The 18,289-nt window shown below is 39.7% G+C and overlaps 1 protein-coding gene and 2 pseudogenes across 1 annotated transcript; all 3 read right to left on the minus strand.

The window, feature by feature from the left end:
* Positions 1-2,580: 2,580 nt before the first annotated feature.
* On the minus strand, positions 2,581-7,217 carry SPINT4 (serine peptidase inhibitor, Kunitz type 4). The gene is made up of 3 exons (XM_077159430.1): positions 7,022-7,217; positions 4,335-4,515; positions 2,581-3,447 (listed from the first exon to the last, which is right to left on the minus strand). Exons 1-3 carry the CDS (start codon positions 7,134-7,136, stop codon positions 3,438-3,440), a joined length of 306 nt encoding a protein of 101 aa, XP_077015545.1. The 5' UTR covers positions 7,137-7,217; the 3' UTR covers positions 2,581-3,437.
* A 2,058-nt stretch (positions 7,218-9,275) lies between these two features.
* Positions 9,276-9,857, minus strand: LOC143683309 (cell division control protein 42 homolog pseudogene; annotated as a pseudogene).
* A 386-nt stretch (positions 9,858-10,243) lies between these two features.
* LOC143680003 (ribonuclease H2 subunit B pseudogene) lies at positions 10,244-17,924 on the minus strand (annotated as a pseudogene).
* Between the last annotated feature and the right edge of the window lie 365 nt (positions 17,925-18,289).

An 18,289-nucleotide genomic window follows, 5' to 3' on the forward strand; every position in this document is an offset into this window, starting at 1 on the left:
ATCTACCAAAGAAAGCACAAGTTGAGTGATCTGGGCTTTGATCTTTCTACCCTGCACCTGCTCTGTCCCATCCACTCACTAACATACACAATAAAAGCAAAAAGAGCTCACATTCCTAAGGATGAATGAAATTCACGAACAAAACAACATAACCACGATAACAAAAAGAAACAAGAAGCTGAAAAACCAATATCAAACGACCCAGAATTAACTGAAGAGATAAATGATATAGGCATAATTAATTCTAAAATCAATGAGTGCATACAGTATCTTAACGAAGGAGCATATATTAGAGAAAAACCAATAAAAATACAGGGTTTGGAAAATGCAATAGATGAACAAAGTAACTTCATAACTTGGATAAATGTAATATATACAGCCAAAGTATGAATTAATAAGGTAGAAGATTAGGTCAAGAAGTTCCTCAAAATATTAGAAAAAGGATAAAGAAATTAAAAACATAAAAATTAAGGTATATGACCCCAGCCCCATCACTTCCTTTACAATTTAGTCCCAAAGCTACCAGGTGTGCTAGAGTAAGGCAGACGTCTGCTCTACCAATGATGGAGGGCTGCAGCGGTCCAGAAGAAGGTTTTCAAAGCCCAGTAGAGTAACGAGGTTATCTTCTTTGAAATGTAGCCAGGCATGGGGTGCCAAAGGAGATGAGGTGGGCATACAAGTGGGGAAGGTGGAGGCAGCCGCGATGAGAAATTGGTTATGGACTGAATAGATAAGTGAATATCAAGGATAATGGCAGCCAGGGTGAATCCGATGAGGCTGGATGGAATTGGAAGGGATTGGAGTGAAGTCATTGTTTTTACTTCAGAGATAGCTGTAAGCCTACATTTAGATGTACATGCGTGACATGTATATATGCATACAGATAATCTTCAGCTCTTCCATTAAGAGGGTTTGGGAGTCTCAGTGCCCCAGTAGTAACTGGCACACTTTGCAGTGAGAACTTGGCCTCTAAACATCAACCTCTACTAAAAAAAAAAACAGGGCTCCTGAGAGAAATGGCTGATGCCAGGAATAGGGCAGAGAAAACACAAGATAGGCCTTATACCCAAAGCAGGAAAGTGTGCAAATAATGAAAGCAGACACCCCACAATTGACCAGGATGGGCTTGTTTATTCCCATTTGTTTCTGAGAAAAACTAATCCCCTTCCTCCCCCAATCTTTCTCTCCCAGAGAACTTATTTATACTTCTGCCCTAGACGTATTTTCTGTGGAAATTTTCTTTTTGAGGTTTAGTCATCTATCCCTCAGTATGTATAGAAGAAAGGGGAACTGGGAGCTAACATTATGTTATCTCAGTTCCCCTTGTGGTACTTGCTGTTTCTGGTCTGACAAAGCAGTAGGCAATGCTGAACCCAGATCTATGTGTTGGGGAGAATAGCATGACTCAAAAATTCTAACCAAACTAATTTCCCTAGCTTTGGGTCCCAGCAGTCCGTCCTGTGTATCTGTTCCTTTTCTCACCTACTGCCCTGTCTTTCCCTAGAGGACACTCAGTCTTGACTTTAAGTTTTCATACCCAGGTAACCTCTTTTACTTCTGTGGCTTCTCCAGGAGTTGGCTGGAAAGAGAAAGAAAACAGCCCATGAGAGCATTTCATTTTGTTCACTTCTTGGATAGCCAGCATCATGTCTCACTATAGGAAAATCTCTCAACTTCCATTTATATGGACCAGTCAGATTAGCTGGTCCCTGTTATTTTAGGGTCCATGGCATGGTTCTTGCAGTTGATTGGACTCAAGAATGATCAGTAATTCTAGGGTCTTCACCAAAGTAGAAATGTCCCTGAGTAAACTAGATCATTAAAGTCCCACCTCTTCAGAGGAAACCCTGTCTGGATGAGGGCCTGAGCCGGAAGGCAGCACATTTTTGCAGAAAAATGCCTCTGTTTGGGGACTGGGTTTCCTAGTTTTAAGATTAGCAGAAATCAGGTTATGTGTGTCATTATAGGATTTTCCTGGCTTATCATGCCCTTGATGTTAGGCCTAGCTGTCACTGGCACAAAATGTAATTCATAGGTGAGGGATTGGATTTTTTCTCTAAGAAATTCCTACTTCTGTGTGGGATCATCTGAGATGCCTGAAAAAAACAATTCAGAGGTGACATAGTCAACATGAATGCCCTGCATCTGGGCAGATAATGGCTATGCTAAACTTTGTAGCATTATATTCAGAAGACTCTTGGAAACCAGTGTTTGGATGTTTGTTCTGTTGTAGCGGAAAAGTTCATTTGGCTGAAGTTGAGGGTTTCCTTTCCGGAGTGACTGGCAATGGATGTGTCAAATTTCAATGATTCAGGTATTAAACAAATGTCAAAATAACTATTCATGAATTGGGGACCAGGTCAGGAGGTCAGTTAGACTAATTGTGGTTCATGACTGTGGACATTAATCAGGAAACTTGACAAGGAAAAATTTGTTCTGAGTGCAGGGACATTACATCTGAATGTGAGGTTTACTGTTAAGTTTGCTTTGAAGGGCAAAAGGGAGCACAGCTTCTGTCTGTTAGGCACAGGGTCGTTAAGGATTCCACTCAAGACAGCGAGCCAAAGATTAACAGCTTTATTGAAGGAATAAAGTATGGAGGAAGCAGGTGGGAGAGCGAAAAGAAGAAAGCAAGTAGGAACCTGAAATTGGCTCCTACCTGGGGAGCCAGGAGGAAGAAAAAGAAGATGGCTCAGGTTCTTTGTTCTGGGAGCTTTGTCTTAAAGGGACAGTGACGCCAGGAGGGGAGGGTGCCCATTAGGTGGTGTGTTGTTCCCTGACTGGATGGGGGCTTGTTGACTTAGGGTTCATATGACAGAGTGCTGAGGCGTTCTCCTTTGATGTACACGTGCATGTATCAGGCAGGGTGAGATGCTGGCAGGGGAGGGTGTTATTAGCTATGCCATTTGGAGGATACAATTCTAGCTAGTATGGCAATTGGCTCATATCTGTGTCCTTGGACCTGCCAAGAACGCTGAGGGAGCTCAGCATCAAGAGTTCCTTCTGCTCTTAGTCTGAAATCCAACACTGTCCATTAACTAGTTCTTCGTGATAAGGAAAGTGATACAAACCTAAACCAATCTGGTGAGTCAAACTTAAAACAGTCTGAGTATTGTTTGCATGTATGAGGAATGGTTTAGGAGAAAGGAGGAGTTAGTGGATGGAAACTTTTGACATTCCAGTTCTGAATAAGGCAGTGTGAGAGAAATTCAGAAAAAAGGGGAGCTGTCACAAATACTTTTTCATTTTAATGGTTCTAGAGTTATTCATCAGGAAAGACAAAATTAGGGTCAGGAAAATAGCAAAAGCATGGAAGTTTCAAGGATTATTTCAAAGATACCAAAATTGGTCTCAACTTTCTTCTCTCTTGGTTTCAGGTGATATATTAAACAGCTCCTTGGTGGTTCCAGATGGTTTATCAAGCAGCTCACATCCTCTTAGGAATTCCTGTTTAAGCAAACAAAAAAAACAAAACAGATCTATGTTGTAGATTTTGGAAATTCTCCCTGAATTAACAAAGGTCATTTTTATCTCAGGGGAAGCTCAGAGGATGCCTTCTCTTTCAATGTCCCTCCTGTTCATTGATTAATTTCTCATTCTTTTGTCTATTCAACCCAAAACATAGTCATTGTTTACTGTGTGGCAGGCACTGCAGAGATTCACCAGGGATATGAAATAAATTAAACAAAATTTTTGCTTTTGAATTTACTCCCAAGACCACTGCTCATCTCACTCTTCTGGAAATGAGCCATCCCTCAGTCCATGAACCTTCAGTTCCTATGACTGGGAAATATTAATCTGTGGGAAGGGAGCTTGGTTGTAAAAACCAGCGTGTTCTTATGGAGGGTTCACAGGTCTAAGCATTCAAGGGTTGGATTTGGGTGACCTTGTACACGTAAGGTGACTGTCAGATCGTGGTAGAAACCTGGCTATACCATTTAATAATGTGACGTTGTGTAGGTTAGCTACTCCTGCTAGCCTTGTTTTCCTTAGTTGTCACATGAAAATAATGATACACATCTACCTTAGGGTGGTTTTAACTTTAAATCATATATATATATATATATATATTGCTTAGTGCAGTGCCTGACACTTGGTAATTGTTTAATAAATGGTCACTATTATTTTCTCTCTGGATTTTTTATTTCTTAACTGCAAAAAGGAGCAAAATGATCCTGAGATCCAACCCAACCATTAAACCTTTTGATTTTGACAGTCCTCCCTCTTCCTACCCCAAATCAGAACCAGCTGCTGATCTGTACCTCTGTATCCTGGGATCTCAGAGCCTCCCTTTTCTTCCCCCCAAAGACCAAAAATGGGATTGGGTTCCTTACTGTTTTATTTTATAGTCTTCAACACAGGTGATTTGACATTCTATCTTAAGCTTGAAGTTGTTAAGGTTGCCATCACAGCCAGTGAAGAAAAAACTTTGACATTTTTTGGAGGTTTTGTTGTAGAAATATCTGAAGTGAATTTCATAGCAGCTGCCAATGTCCATGTCCATTTCGCAGGGATCTGCATGAGAGATTCCCATTGAATTGCGGGTTGGTTGGTTGGTTGGTTAGCAGCAGGAGATACTGTCTTTATGGACACTTAAAAGTTCATCAGTTTAGCCTGCAAACATTCCCATGTTCAAGGTCACTGAAGAACAGCTGATTTTCCCTTGGAATTGGGTGATTTGGCAAGACTGGCCTTAGGCAATGCAAAATGGTGGAACGACTCCAGGCTCTGGTCCTGACCAGTGACTTGGAGGGGTGGTCAGTGAAAAAGGAGGTTCCACCACTTGTGAAAAGCCATGAGAATCCCCCCATTTCACATCTTCCATTTTGCCAAAACCCATTATTCTCCTGCTCCTCCATACTCTCATCTTCCTCAGGTAGGGCACACAATTCAGAAAGCCAACATTCCAGTTTTCATGTGCTCTCCACACCACCTAAATACCAAATTTTAGCTAACTGGGCCCTCTGCTATCTTCAAAGCACTAGCTAAGAAAACCAAGGTGCATATCCCTGGGGGTAATGCTCACTTGTCCCTCAGCTTGTCATCTTTTCTTTCTACTTTTCCAAAGGCAAACTCTCTGTTTTTATTGTTAAGAATAGGGGAGTGGCCTTGGGGTAATGGTGAGAAAGGGGAACAATTCACCTTCCCCAAGTGGAGAATTCTTGATATTCTCACAAGAAGTGGGGATAGCCAAAGCAGTGGGCTGAGCCCCCAATCTTGGGGTTTGTTCATATGAGACTTAACCCTGCAAAGGATAGGCTAAGCCTACTTGGGATTGGGCTTGGGGGTCACCCCCAAGAGAACCTCTTTTGTTGCTCAGATGTGGCCTTGCTCTCTCAGCCAACACGACAGGTGGACTCATTGCCCTTCCCCTCTCTACATAGGACATGATTCCCAGGTGTGGACCTTGCTGACAGTGTGGGACAGAAATCCTGGAATAAGCTGGGACTGAGCACCAAGGGATTGAGAGAACCTTCTCGACCGAAAGGGGGAAGAGAGAAATGAGACAAAAAGTGTCAATGGCTGAGAGATTCCAAACAGAGTGAGGAGGTTATCCTGGAGGTTATTCTTATGCATTAAATAGATACCACCTTTTTAGTTAAGGCATGGCAGAGAGTCTGGAGGGAACTGCCTGAGAATGTAGAGCTGTGTTCCAGTGGCCATGTTTCCTGAAGATGATTGTATAATGATATAGCTTTCGGAACGTGACTGTGTGATTGTGAAAACCTTGTGTCTGATACTTCTTTTATCTACCTTAGGACAGATGAGTAAAACATATGGATTAAAAATAAATGGATAATAGAGGGAACAAATGTCAAAATAAATTTAGTAGATTGAAATGCTAGTGATCGGTGAATGGGAGGGCTGGGGTATAGTATGTATGAATTTTTTTTGTTTTCTTTTTATATCTTTTTCTGAATTGATACAATATTCTAAGAAATGATAATGATGATTAATATACGACTATGTGATGAAAAAAAAGAATGTTCATATTGTATGTTGATTGGTTTTATTAATTAAAAAAAAGAATAGGGGAGTGGGAGAGGTGCAATTAGCCACAATCATAGATTGTTGACCCCACCTTACTCAAGCAGACAGCCTGGAATTTATGGCCTGATACAGCTAGCTATTTAAATGCAGTTATGGGGTGCACGGGTGTTTCAGTGGTAGAATGCTCACCTTCTATGCAGGAGACTCGAGTTCGATTCCCAGACCATGCACGCCCACCCCCCCTACCCCGCCACCATCCCCCAAAGGACGGTACAACGGTACTTCAAAGTGGTAGAATTCTCACCTGCCCATGCGGGAGACCCAGGTTGATCCTGGACCATGCACCTCCCAAAAACAAGTAAGTAAATAAATAAATACAATTATGCACAATATCTTACAACCACCCTCTGAAGCAGGAAATTTACTTATTTCTATTTTATGCATTTAGAAACTGAGGCTAAGGGCTAGTAAGCAGTTTAGTGACTTGTCTAAGGGCACACATCCTCTAAGTAACAGGGCCAGAATTTGGAGTATCTGACTCAGAGTAGATTGTGACACCTCCCCAAGATCTGTGCCGGTACATATTGTTTATGGAAGAAATTCCTCTTGCCGTTTCACTTCTACATTGTGAGGTCCTCTATTCAGGGACAAGTATTCAAGTGTTTTCATATGTCCAGAGCTCAGATACTTAAATGGCCTCCATTCGATTAATCTCCCACCTCCCATTTCTCTCGCATCCCAGTATGAGACCTTTGAAATTTGCCCTAAAACCCCAATTCAAAAGGGGCCTCCTACCGAAGAGATTCCTTTCCAGAAGGGACTCATTTGTATCATAATTTGCTCTTCCTCACCTAACACCTACAAGCGCCCCCGATTAAGTTATGACCTGGGTCAAAGGACGAAGGATCTATGGGGTTGACACCAAAGAAGGAACTGCCTGGACCACCTGGATCACAGATGCTTTCAACACCTTCCCCCTCTCAAATCGGTCTTTGGATTTCTTTTCAACAACCTCTTCTCAAGTTCATACCTTTGAGTTTTCCACACACCATTTCGGTAACTTTATCAACACCACCCATCAGTGGGCCGGTCAGCAAGGAGAAGATGAAAAGCCCAAGGAGAAACCCCAACTTAGCAGGCTTCATGGTGCAGCCGGTAGCAGGTCCGAGAGTTTCGGCATCAGCTGATGTTATGTCTTAGGCTTGAAACTTGAGGACTTGATCTCAACTCCCTGAAAGGCCAGGACTGGGCATTACTAGGTGTTGAGTTGTACAGTGAGTGCTTGGTTACTCAGACATGAAACTGAAGGTCCCAGGCTGATTAGACCCCTGATAGTGAGTCCCATGCACATCTAGAAACCACAGAAACTTAAGGATCAGAGCAACTGACATGTTTAACTGTGGAGGCTAGAACCACAGTGGAGGACAGAGGACAGAGCAAGGAAGAAATCAAGGAGCCTCACCTTTCCCTTCTTTGACCTTCTACAGTGCAGAAACACTGATTCAGGCACACCAGGAAGAATTTTATAAACACAATAATAATAGTAACAATAGTAAGTAAACCCTAGAGTACTTCCTTCATGCCAGGCACTATTTTTAGTGATTTACGTACACAAAATCATTTTATTGTCACATCCATCCCATGAGGTAGATCTCCATGCATGAGATAGGTAAAATTATTGCCATCATTTTACAGGTGAGGAAACTGAGGCAGAGGTTAAATTACATGTCACAGGCCTATTATCTATTGAACAATGGAGACAAGATTTGAAGTTGGCTTTTAATTATAAGTTTATGCTCCTAATCACTAGATGATTCTATCTGAGAACATGGGGATTCCTTGGCTCTGTTTTCCTTTAAAAATTTTGAAATTTTTTTGAAGGGTATTTTGTTTGTTTAATACATCTGAAAAGAATGCATATATAAACAGTTGAGACATGAGAAAGCATTGGTTCAACACTAACGAATCTACAAGGATTAGGATTGGAGAAGGTGGAAAAGAGTACCTAAAAATAAAAAAAAAAAAGGGAAAATAAAAGCTGATAATATCCCTACTAACACTCATGAACAGTCTTCATAAGAGCCTTTCCATGATTTTTGTTAAAATAGAGAACCTCAGCTGGCTTCTCTAGGGTTCTTCGGCTGCAAAACAGAAATAAGGGGATTCCCCTGACTGGTCCATGCTGTTAAATGTCCTCCCCACCCCACGCCCACCCCCAGTTCTTAACGAAGAGGGGCTCCCTCCCCAACACTTGAAAGAGGATGGGAATCATTCCAGACATCTCTCTTTTAGCTCCACTCCCCACATCTCCTCTATATACCAGGTCTTCAGGTGTGTTCTAGGAACACCAACCATATCAGGCACTATTAAACTGCACATCTATACGCTAAGCATATAAGACAATGACTGACAGGGAAAATGTTTTTTTAATTAAGAATGCAACTCATTTGGTGTATTTCAAAAGGTGTAATACTTTTCTTCTTTATCAGTAAACGAAGTTAGAAATTAACTTAAAAAAAATTCGGCAAATAGCAAACAGATTTCCTTGAAAGTCACAGTCATTTATAGAATGCATGCCAGAAAACAGGAGGGCAAGCCAGGTTCCACCCACTTTCCTGAATTTCATCAAATACTGAAGCTACCCAAGCGTGGAGAGAAAAGGCAACTTTCAAAAAGGAGTATGTTATTAAATGAGAGGCATTGACATACTTCTTCCTAAAAGCACCAGGTGGAAAATGTTTTCTAAACTAGACCTAGGAAGAGTGTGGAATCAATCCATCTCCCCCCCTCAAGGGCTGTCCACCACTGGCTAACGAATTAAAAACAAGACTAAATAAAAACAAACTCCCTCAGACTCTCCCCACCCCCCCCAAAAAAAGAAAAGGGAAAGAAGGAAAAACAAGAAAACCACTAAGATGTCTCAGATTACTTGTCAGAGTGGAACCAGGGTGCAGCTTCAACAATTCAAATGAGTCTGTTACAGAGTCATTGCAAGCATGCCTTGCTTTTAACAAATCAAACAAAAAAATTTTTGAAACAACAAAACAAAAACTAGTACTGACCACTTTTATGCCTATACACAATTATTAAAAATTAGCTAGCATTGGGAGGGGGCATGAGGGCCACACCTCGGGGCCTTGTCTCACACGTGTGCATGTGGGCAGTGCAGGGTCTTTGTCATTATTGCAAAAACGAATTTTAATTTTTAATCTTTAGTTTGATTTCAACATGGCTTTTAGTATGATGCCGACACCAGCTGTGCAGGAAGGGCCCTGGAGAGATGGTCATAGCAGTGCACACCTGTGGCTCTTCTTCGGTTCTGGGGGCTCCAGGGCAGCCAGTATTGCTTCATCAAATCCATTCTGTAGCCCTTGCTGCGTGAGTGCAGAACACTCCACAACACTCCACATATTTGACTGCCTTCACGTCACAAGCAGCTTCTCAGCAGTCTCCGGAGTGACGGGCTTCTGTGTGTTCTTGGCAAGTTTCTCAATAGTAGAGGGGTCATCTCTGAGATCAGTCTGGGTCCCAACAAGCAAGGAGGGAGTCTTTGGACAGTGATGAGTTATCTCAGGTGCCCACTTTTCTTTCACATTTTCAAATGAGGACAGAGACCACTGAAAAACAGACTAGAAATACATCTGTTTGTGGGTAGCTCGGCGGTGGTAATCTGCCATAATTCTCTTGCCCTACAGTATCAAAAAGTCCAAGAGTATATGGCTCTCCATCAATCATAACTGTGACTGCGGAGTTGTCAAAACTGTCGGTCTATGTTCAGATGGAAACGTGTTTGTTGTGGAGGGTATCAGGAGACATGTTTTACCAACGGCACCATCACCCACAGCAACGCACTTAATTGTCTGCATTACTGAAGCAGTTTTGTATCCACTTTAAATATTTCAAATTCGATGTTGACCTCAGCTCTTCCGCTGGGGCGTTAAAGTTCTGAAATTTTGACTTTCACATTTATATACTAAAACTGTCTGAAACTGATTTTTTTATCGTCCCATGCCAGTCTTTTGAGAAAATTGTGCTGCTATATGTTAATTCAGTTCACTTAATTACTTTTTATTATGTCAAACAAGTTGCCAAAGGCCACCAGTCATGAAGTTATACAATCACTTTTTCATATTTTGTTCAGGAACAAAAATCAAATACAAAGAAATGTTGAAGTGAATTTGAAAACTGCTCTTTGGCATCTTTGTTGGACATTTTCTTATTTTATTTTTTCCCAAAAGGTGGCAATTAAAGGTCAGGGAGTATAGTGGCAGAGAAGAAGGATGAAAATAGAACGGGTAAAATGCAAAAATAAGTTTTTGCTAGATTTCATTTTCAAAGTTTCAAGCATTTTCAAAATTTTTTTAAGTTTTGCACCAAAAAAGGTGTCGATACTTTTCACTCCATGCTTGTCAACCTTAGGTAGAGCCTTCTGAGCTGCAGTCACTTTGCTATTTTTCTTATCAGTCTTCAAATCTTTAGCATTAAATTTAGTGTCATCTTTTGCTTCTACAGGCTCATCTGATAACTTTGTTTTCTTTGACAGAGGGTTTGACAATGAAGGCAAAGGTTCTGGAAGCTTTAAATATTTAGGTAAGTCATCACTTAATCCTTCAGAAATGTATTCAGTTATCAGACAGTGGGCCTAACAAATGTAATCCTCTTCCTTATCTCTGGACACCTGGGCACCAGGTAAAAAGGCACCTGATTGTACTGGGCTCCAAACTTGCCGTTACTGGCTTTTAATGCTGCTGTAGTTTGAATTACCTTTCTCCCCCAGCCACTTTAATGTCTTCTGTTTGCTGTATTTGTAATGTTTCTCGCTATCTATTTCTTTTTCCTCTGTCACACAGTGAAGCAACGTCTCCAGTTCAGGAAACTGCAGCAACAAGATGCAATTTGGAAATATGCTGTCTGCCACTACTTGATCAAGGGGCTGAAACTTGCCCCTCCTTATTAGCCTTTCTGAGATAGATAAGGAGCCCACAGATGTGCCAAAGTGGAGACATCCTCCTAACTGAACTATAGATTTATAAACCAAGAGTGGTGTTTTTTCTTGAAAACTTTGATTTCAAACAGCTGCCAAACACATATTGAACAGGTAAATGGCTCCTTCCCCTGAATATGGGTTAACTGATTTTACAAACTAAAGGCCACTTTTGGTAGCAAGAAGACGTGCTGGCAGGCGCGCCCCACATCCCGGTGCTGCCCCCCGCTGCGTGCAGCGCGCTCCTCGGGGCCGGCTTGGGAGTGGCTGGGGCCTCCGGTTCACTGGAATTGATTTTTTTGTAAGGTGTGCAGTCAGAGGCCAATATAAGTTTTTTTCTGTTGTTTCTGACCCACTTATTGAAGAGCTCCTCTTTTTACCCAGGCATATAAAAACTTTGATTATATCGATAGGACTTTTTCTGAGCTCTTTATTTCACTACACTGTATTTCATTTTGCCAAAGCCGCTATATAATCTCCTGAACTTTCTAATAAATCTTGCTTTATGTTAAAGCATATTTCCAGTCTTGTTTTTCAGAATATTTTAGGATTTTTTCATTTTCATATAAATATTAGAAATATTGTGTCAATTTCTTCAAATCACCTCTTATGGATTTTGATTTGGGTTGTATGGAATAACATCTTTACAACATTATCTTAAATATATAATTCTCCAGATGTTTTGGTCTTCATTAATATCTTCCAAGAAGGTTTATGATACTTCTTACGCAGGCCTTGCACATCTTATTTATATTTTTTATAATATTGCAAATCATATCTTTAAACATTACTTTTCTGTTTCTGGAATACAAAAATGCAATTTATGTTGTTTATTAATCTTATATTACTATAATGTCTTGTTATTTCTAATGACTTGTCCATGGTTCCTTTTGGCTTTTCTGAATAGCCAATTATTATTGTGTGCCTAAAGGACAATTTTGTGTTTTCCTTTCAAATATATATGTTTTAATTTCTATTTTTAGCATAGTACACTGGCTAAGATTCAAGTACACTGTGAAACAGAAGTATAGTGGTTGATCTGCCTTTATTCCTGATTTTGAAGAAATGTTTGTAATAGTTTCACCTTAAAGAATAATATACACTGTATATTTTTATGGCCATTTTGGTGTGTTTATGTGGCATCCTATTGTGGTTTTAATTTGCATTTGAATGGTTACTAAAGCTTGAGTGAGTGCCTTTCATGCGGTAATTGGGCATTTACATATTTTCTTTCATAAAGTGCACATTTAAGGCTCTTGCCAGTTTTTCTGTTTGATTTTCTTTCTTTTAAAATAATAAACTTTATTTTTAGAGTATTTTCAGGTTTACAGAAGAATTGGGCAGAAAGTATGCAGCGTTTCTATCTCCCCGTCACACCCCCCTCCCACGGTTTCTCCTATTTTTAACATCTTGTGTTAATGCATTAGTGTGGAATTTGTTATAATTGATAAACTAATGTTGATACATTATTAGTAACTGAAGTCTATAGTCCACATCACGTTCATTGTTTGTATCATACAGTTCTATGAGTTTTGGCAAATACAGAATCTTATGTTTCCACTATTACTATGTAGCAGAATAGTTTCATTGCCCTAAAAATGATCTTGTGCTCCACCTATTCATTCCTCTTCCATTCCCCTCAAATCCCTGGCAACTGTTGATCTTTTTACTGTCTCTGTAGTTTTGTCTTTTCCAGGTTGTAATATGGTTGGAATCATATAGTATATGGCCTTTTCAGACTGGCTTCTTTCAATCAGAAATGTGCATCTAAGGTTCTTCCATGTCTTCTCATGGCTTTAAAGCCAATATCTTTTCATTGCTGAGTAACATTCCATTGTATGGATGTACCATAGTTTGTTTGTCAGATTATCCTTTTTATATTTATTTGTGGAGATTTTTCTTTAAAATATATTTTATATTTGAACGGGTGGCTGGTTATACATGGTCCTCTCTGAGGCCTGGGGCACAAAAAGTCTTTCTGAGCATCGAGGTGGAAGGCCCGCCCTCTGCTCCAGGGTAAATCACCCACTCCTCATGCATGGGTGAGTCGGCTCTCCTGCCCTGAAATTTCTTGGCTTCAGACCAAAGCTTCCACGATTCTGCCTTGGAAGTCATTTTTCCTTCAATTTGTCCCTTTTTCTGCCCTTTTTTTTTCAATCCAGACTCACAGTGGTTCCATTCATACAGCTCTCACAAAAATTTTTTTGGCTTGGCATGCATCACAGGGATTCCAACCATCAGACAACAGGATTTCCCACAAATCCTTTCTGGATAACTCCATTTCCAATCCTGGCTTGTGCTGAAATAGCAGACTGGGTCCTTGTTTTCTTAAATCTTCACATGGGGCACTATTCTCTGGGGACTCATTTTCCGAAAGTTTGAAATTTTCCAAACTATCAGTTTCTGGTTTCTTTGTACCCAAGAGTTCAGTTCTCAGCATATTCCTTTCCTCTCACATTTTACTGTAGCCTGCAAGGAGAACCCAGGCTGCATTTTTCACATTAAGTTTGGAAATTTCCTCAGCTAGATATCCCAGTTCATCACTTTCAAATTCTCCTTTCCATCCAACACCAGTACTCAATTTTGCCACTTTAAAGCAAGGGGCACCTTCCTTCCAGTTTGCAGTGACACATTCATCATTTCTGTCTAAGACCTCATTTCAAGTCCACATTTCTACCAACAGTCTGTTCAAAGCAATTCAGACCTTTTCTATCAAGCATATAAAAATTCTCCCAGAACTTTTCCCTTATCCATTTATAAAGCCATCCCAGCACTTTTGGTATTTGCAAATCATAGTACCCCACTTCTCTGGTGCCAAACAAGAGGATACTTTCTCAGAGGAAAGGCAGCTGGCATCTGGGGTTCCTCTGACACACAGGAAGGCATATGGCAATGTCTGCTGTCCTTCTCTCTCAGCTTCTGGTTTCAAATGGCTCTCTTAGCTCCTGTGAGTCCTTCCTGCTTCTCCTTGGGGCATTTTCTTTCTTAGCTTCTCTCCCATAAAGGGTCTAAGAAAAGATTAAGACTGACCTTGAATTGAGTGCTTCACATTTCCATGGAAATAACCTAATCAAAAGGTCCACCGACAGCAGGTCTGTCCCCACAGGAATGGATTAGAAGAACATGGCTCTTCTGAGGTACATAACAGGTTCAAACCAGCACATCTTGTTAGATTTATTCCCAAGTATTTGCTGTGTGGGGTGCTGTTGAAAATGGTGTAATTTAAGAAATCTTAGTTTCCAGCCTCTCTGTTACTGATCATGATCAATAAAAATGCAGTTAATTTTTTATACTAACAACATAGCCTTATGTTCTTGCTAAATTTATTTTTTAATTATAATAATAAGAATTTATCTATAAATTTTTTGGATCCTTTTCACACACAATCATGTTATCAACTTTAGGATGGCCTCACTAGAGGCATTGGAAGTGCTTGTTCTTTCCCATTTTCTGGAAAAGTTTGTAAAAGTTGTATGCTATATATTCCTAAAAGTTTGTGAAAGTCACCAGGAAAACTTTGTTTCTGGAGTTTTCTTGGTGGAAACATTTTTAATAATAAATTAAATTTATTTAATAGTTATTCAACTAACTATTGAATATTTTTATTCATTTTTCTACAATTTCAACCCATTTCTTTCAAATTTTAAGTATCTTTATAGTTAAAGTTTACCTTTCATAATAGCAGCTTAGTCAGATAATCATTGTCTTCATTTGAATATTTATTTCATTTATTTTGATGTAATTACTGAAATATTTGGGTTTAAATCTACTATAATACTGCATGATTTTAGATGCTGTCATCTCTTCTATGTACTTTCTTTCCTATTAGCTTACTTTATTTTTAATTTTTTAAAATTAGAACAGTTTTAGGTTTACAGAAAAGTTATGCAGAAAGTACAGAGTTTCTATATAACCCTCCCCCATCCAGATACACATGCAGTTTTCCCTAACATGTTGCATTAGTGTGGTACTTTGGTTACAATCGACGAAACAGCAGTATCATAATTAACTTAGTTCCACTGTTTACGTTAGGTTTAGGTGTTGTACTGGTCTACTCCCCTTTGGTAGTAACTTATATCCAACCCAATATTCCCTTTTAAATCCTTTTTCTAACATACAATTCAGTGGTATTAATTGCATTCACTAAGTTGTGCCTCCATTGCCATCATCTATTGCCAAAACTTTTTTATCATCTCAAATAGAAACTCTGTACAATTCATTCCCCAGTCCCCTCTGGCATCTGGTTCTGGTAACCTGTATTCTAGTTTCTGACTTTATGAATTTGCATATTCTGCTAATTTCATAAAAGTGAGCTCATTACAGTATATTTCCTTTTGTGTTAGCTTATTTCACTTGATGTGATTTATTCAAGGTTTATTCATGTTGTGGCATCATCAGGCCTTCATTCCTTTTTATGGCTGAGTGCTATTCCATTGTTTAACCATTCATCCGTTGCTTCCATCTTTTGACAATTGTGATTAATGCTGCTATGAACATCGTTGTGAAAATATCTGTTTGAATCCCTGCTTTCAGTTCTTTTGGGTATATATCTGGAATTGGGATTGCTGGGTCATATGGCAATTATCAACTTTCCAAGCAATTGCCAAACCGTTTCCCACAGTGGCTGCACCATTTTATGTTTTACACCAACAATGAATGAGTGTTTTATTTCTCCACATCTGCTCCAACATTTATAATTTTCCATTTTTTTTTTTTTTTTTTTTTTTTTTTTTAGGGAGGAAGGGAAGGAAAGACAGAGAAGGAAGGAAGGATGGAAGGAAGGAAGGGAGGAAGAAAGGGAAACATCTTTAAACATTTTCTTGTTTTATTATATTTTGTTTGTTTGTTTGTTTTTTACATGGGCTGGGGCCGGGAATCGAACCGGGGTCCTCCGGCACGGCAGGCAAGCACTCTTGCCCGCTGAGCCACCGCGGCCCGCCCAATTTTCCATTTTTTAACAGTAGCCATTTTAGTGAATGTAAGATGGTATCTCATTGTGGTTTTGATTTGTATTTCCCTGTTGGATAATGACATTGAGCATTGTGTATGTGACAGGTACTTTCCAGTTCTGCCATATTTCCCTCAAAGCAAGTGGATCCTACTGTATCACTAAGTTCTCTAATTAAGTCCTCCAACCCTCAGACCATATTCAAGATCTTGGGATCACAGATCATGTAAGGTAAATGATAAGATTTCCATTTAAAAATTTTTTGATATTCCCATTTTAAACTGAAAAATAAAGGTTAAATGAGAAGTTGGCTATAGTTTGTATTGATTGAGAACGGGGCTGATAATCCATTTTCCTTATTCCTTAAGATCACTCCTTATATCCCACCCTTTTCAGTAAATCCTCAAAATTTTAATAATGATAATAATCATAACAGCTCATGTCTGTGTCACAGTAGGGAGTTGAGAATATATATTTTTGGATGTTAGTTCATTTGAACTTTCTCTTGCACAATCCCATGGAAGAGGGAGAATAGGATTTCTCTTATGATTCTCCTAAGGAGGGGCACAGGACTCACAGGGACAGACTTGGAAGTGATGGCGCCAAGCAGAGGGAGATTCAGATTTTGTGAGGCCTAAAGCTTGGACAATTTCAGCGACCCTATTTTCGAAAAATGCAAAACTGCAAATGCAATGTTATTTACTTAGAATGAGGTAAAAGAAATTACAACCAATTATAAACTTATAAACTACAACAAACATTATGCATCCCAGAAAAATAACATATTTTATTATTTTTCAAATTCCTTTATTTTAAATTCTTTAAATCCCTTTGTAGCCTTTAAAAACTTTTATTTTAAAGACCTTTTCCTATACTTTGTGGCTGATTTTTTTAAATCACCTTTTCTTGTGATGGTGTATTTTATAAGATCTTATTTTACAGAGGAAACCAAGTGTTTACTCTAGCATTGTTGATCAAATTTTAAAACTTATTACTGATAGTTTAGGAAAGACCATTTCCAGTTTCATAACTTATTATTGGTAATGCCACACCTGTACCTTCCTCTGTAGCCTCTGGCTCAGATGGTGAGGCATGCTAGGGACAAGCCCTTGAAGAACTCTAGCCCTTTGATCTTGACCTCATGGACCCTCATTGCAGGGGCTACAGCTACTGAATCCACTCTACCAGGTCCTTGCTCTCTTGCTGTAGCTATCTCTGGGACCTGATATGGCCGTGAAGCCTGACCCCAAGCAGGTTTCGTTGCAGTGGCTAGTTCAGAATTTTTGCCCTGAGGTCATAGAATATGAGATCAGCATGCTTGGTGAGTGCAACCAAGGGTAAGCTGTAACTGGTATTTGACCAAATGTGGACACAGTAGAAACTCAATACCAGCACGATGGCATGGAGGGTGCCCCCAGGCTGGAATAGTGCTCCCTGCCTCCACACATGGATGGGGCTGCTGCTTCCTCCCCTATTCATGGGAGGAAACTACACTGAGCCTTGGAAGGGACTCTTGCAGGTGAGGGTGCTGAAGCTTAAGCTTCGTCTCTTTCATGGTAAATTGTCTTTGGAGCCAAGCTCAAAATCTATTTGCAACTCAGACCTTGTTGAGGATAGTGTTCTCAAATTTATTGCTTCCTAATACCTTCCTAAAAATGGATTGAAAAAAATCATATTTGTAGACGTCTGTGGGGCAGGTGGATAAGCAGTCCATTCATTCTTCTGGGCTTTTCTAACTTATCCCCAGATCACATTATATTAAGCTTTCAGAGAACTACTGTAAATGAGTTATGTGTTGTCAGCTGATACGTAATTACCCTTTAAAGAAATATCCCCATGGAATTCTTCCTAACACGAGTCTAACGTGAGGCCACCTGGAGGGTGTTCGCCTCACCAGGCAATACTCCCTTTCTGAGAACATTTGGAAGAACTAGTCTCCTTTGCCATTTATTACCATGAATGTTTGCATTTTTCACGAGCATCTATCTGGGCTTACCTCATGCTCACTCTAAACTCTGTAACTGACTGTGTTCCCCCGCTTTGTGCTGTTTGCCCAAAAGCTTAGAGCCAATTTCGTGACATCTAGTGAGTCTGTGACTCTGGCATTCATTGGTTGCACTCATCTCATTCATGGCTCTATTATGTTTCTTATCCTTGTTTCTCCTTTGCTTTGTTTTCCTTATATAAGCTAAATGTGCTTTTGTTCAGACTATGTATTATGGATCTTGAAAGCTCCCTTAAATCCTTTCTGAAATAAAGTTGAATATCAAGAAATAAATGAATAAAGCCATAAACCGATTTGAATCCAGGCCTTCACAGTAAATTAAATTCCTTTTCCCAGGACACGGTGGTGTTTTTAAAGCGGA

The sequence above is a fragment of the Tamandua tetradactyla genome, chromosome 1, assembly GCF_023851605.1.
Source record: "Tamandua tetradactyla isolate mTamTet1 chromosome 1, mTamTet1.pri, whole genome shotgun sequence".
Taxonomy (NCBI): domain Eukaryota; kingdom Metazoa; phylum Chordata; class Mammalia; order Pilosa; family Myrmecophagidae; genus Tamandua; species Tamandua tetradactyla.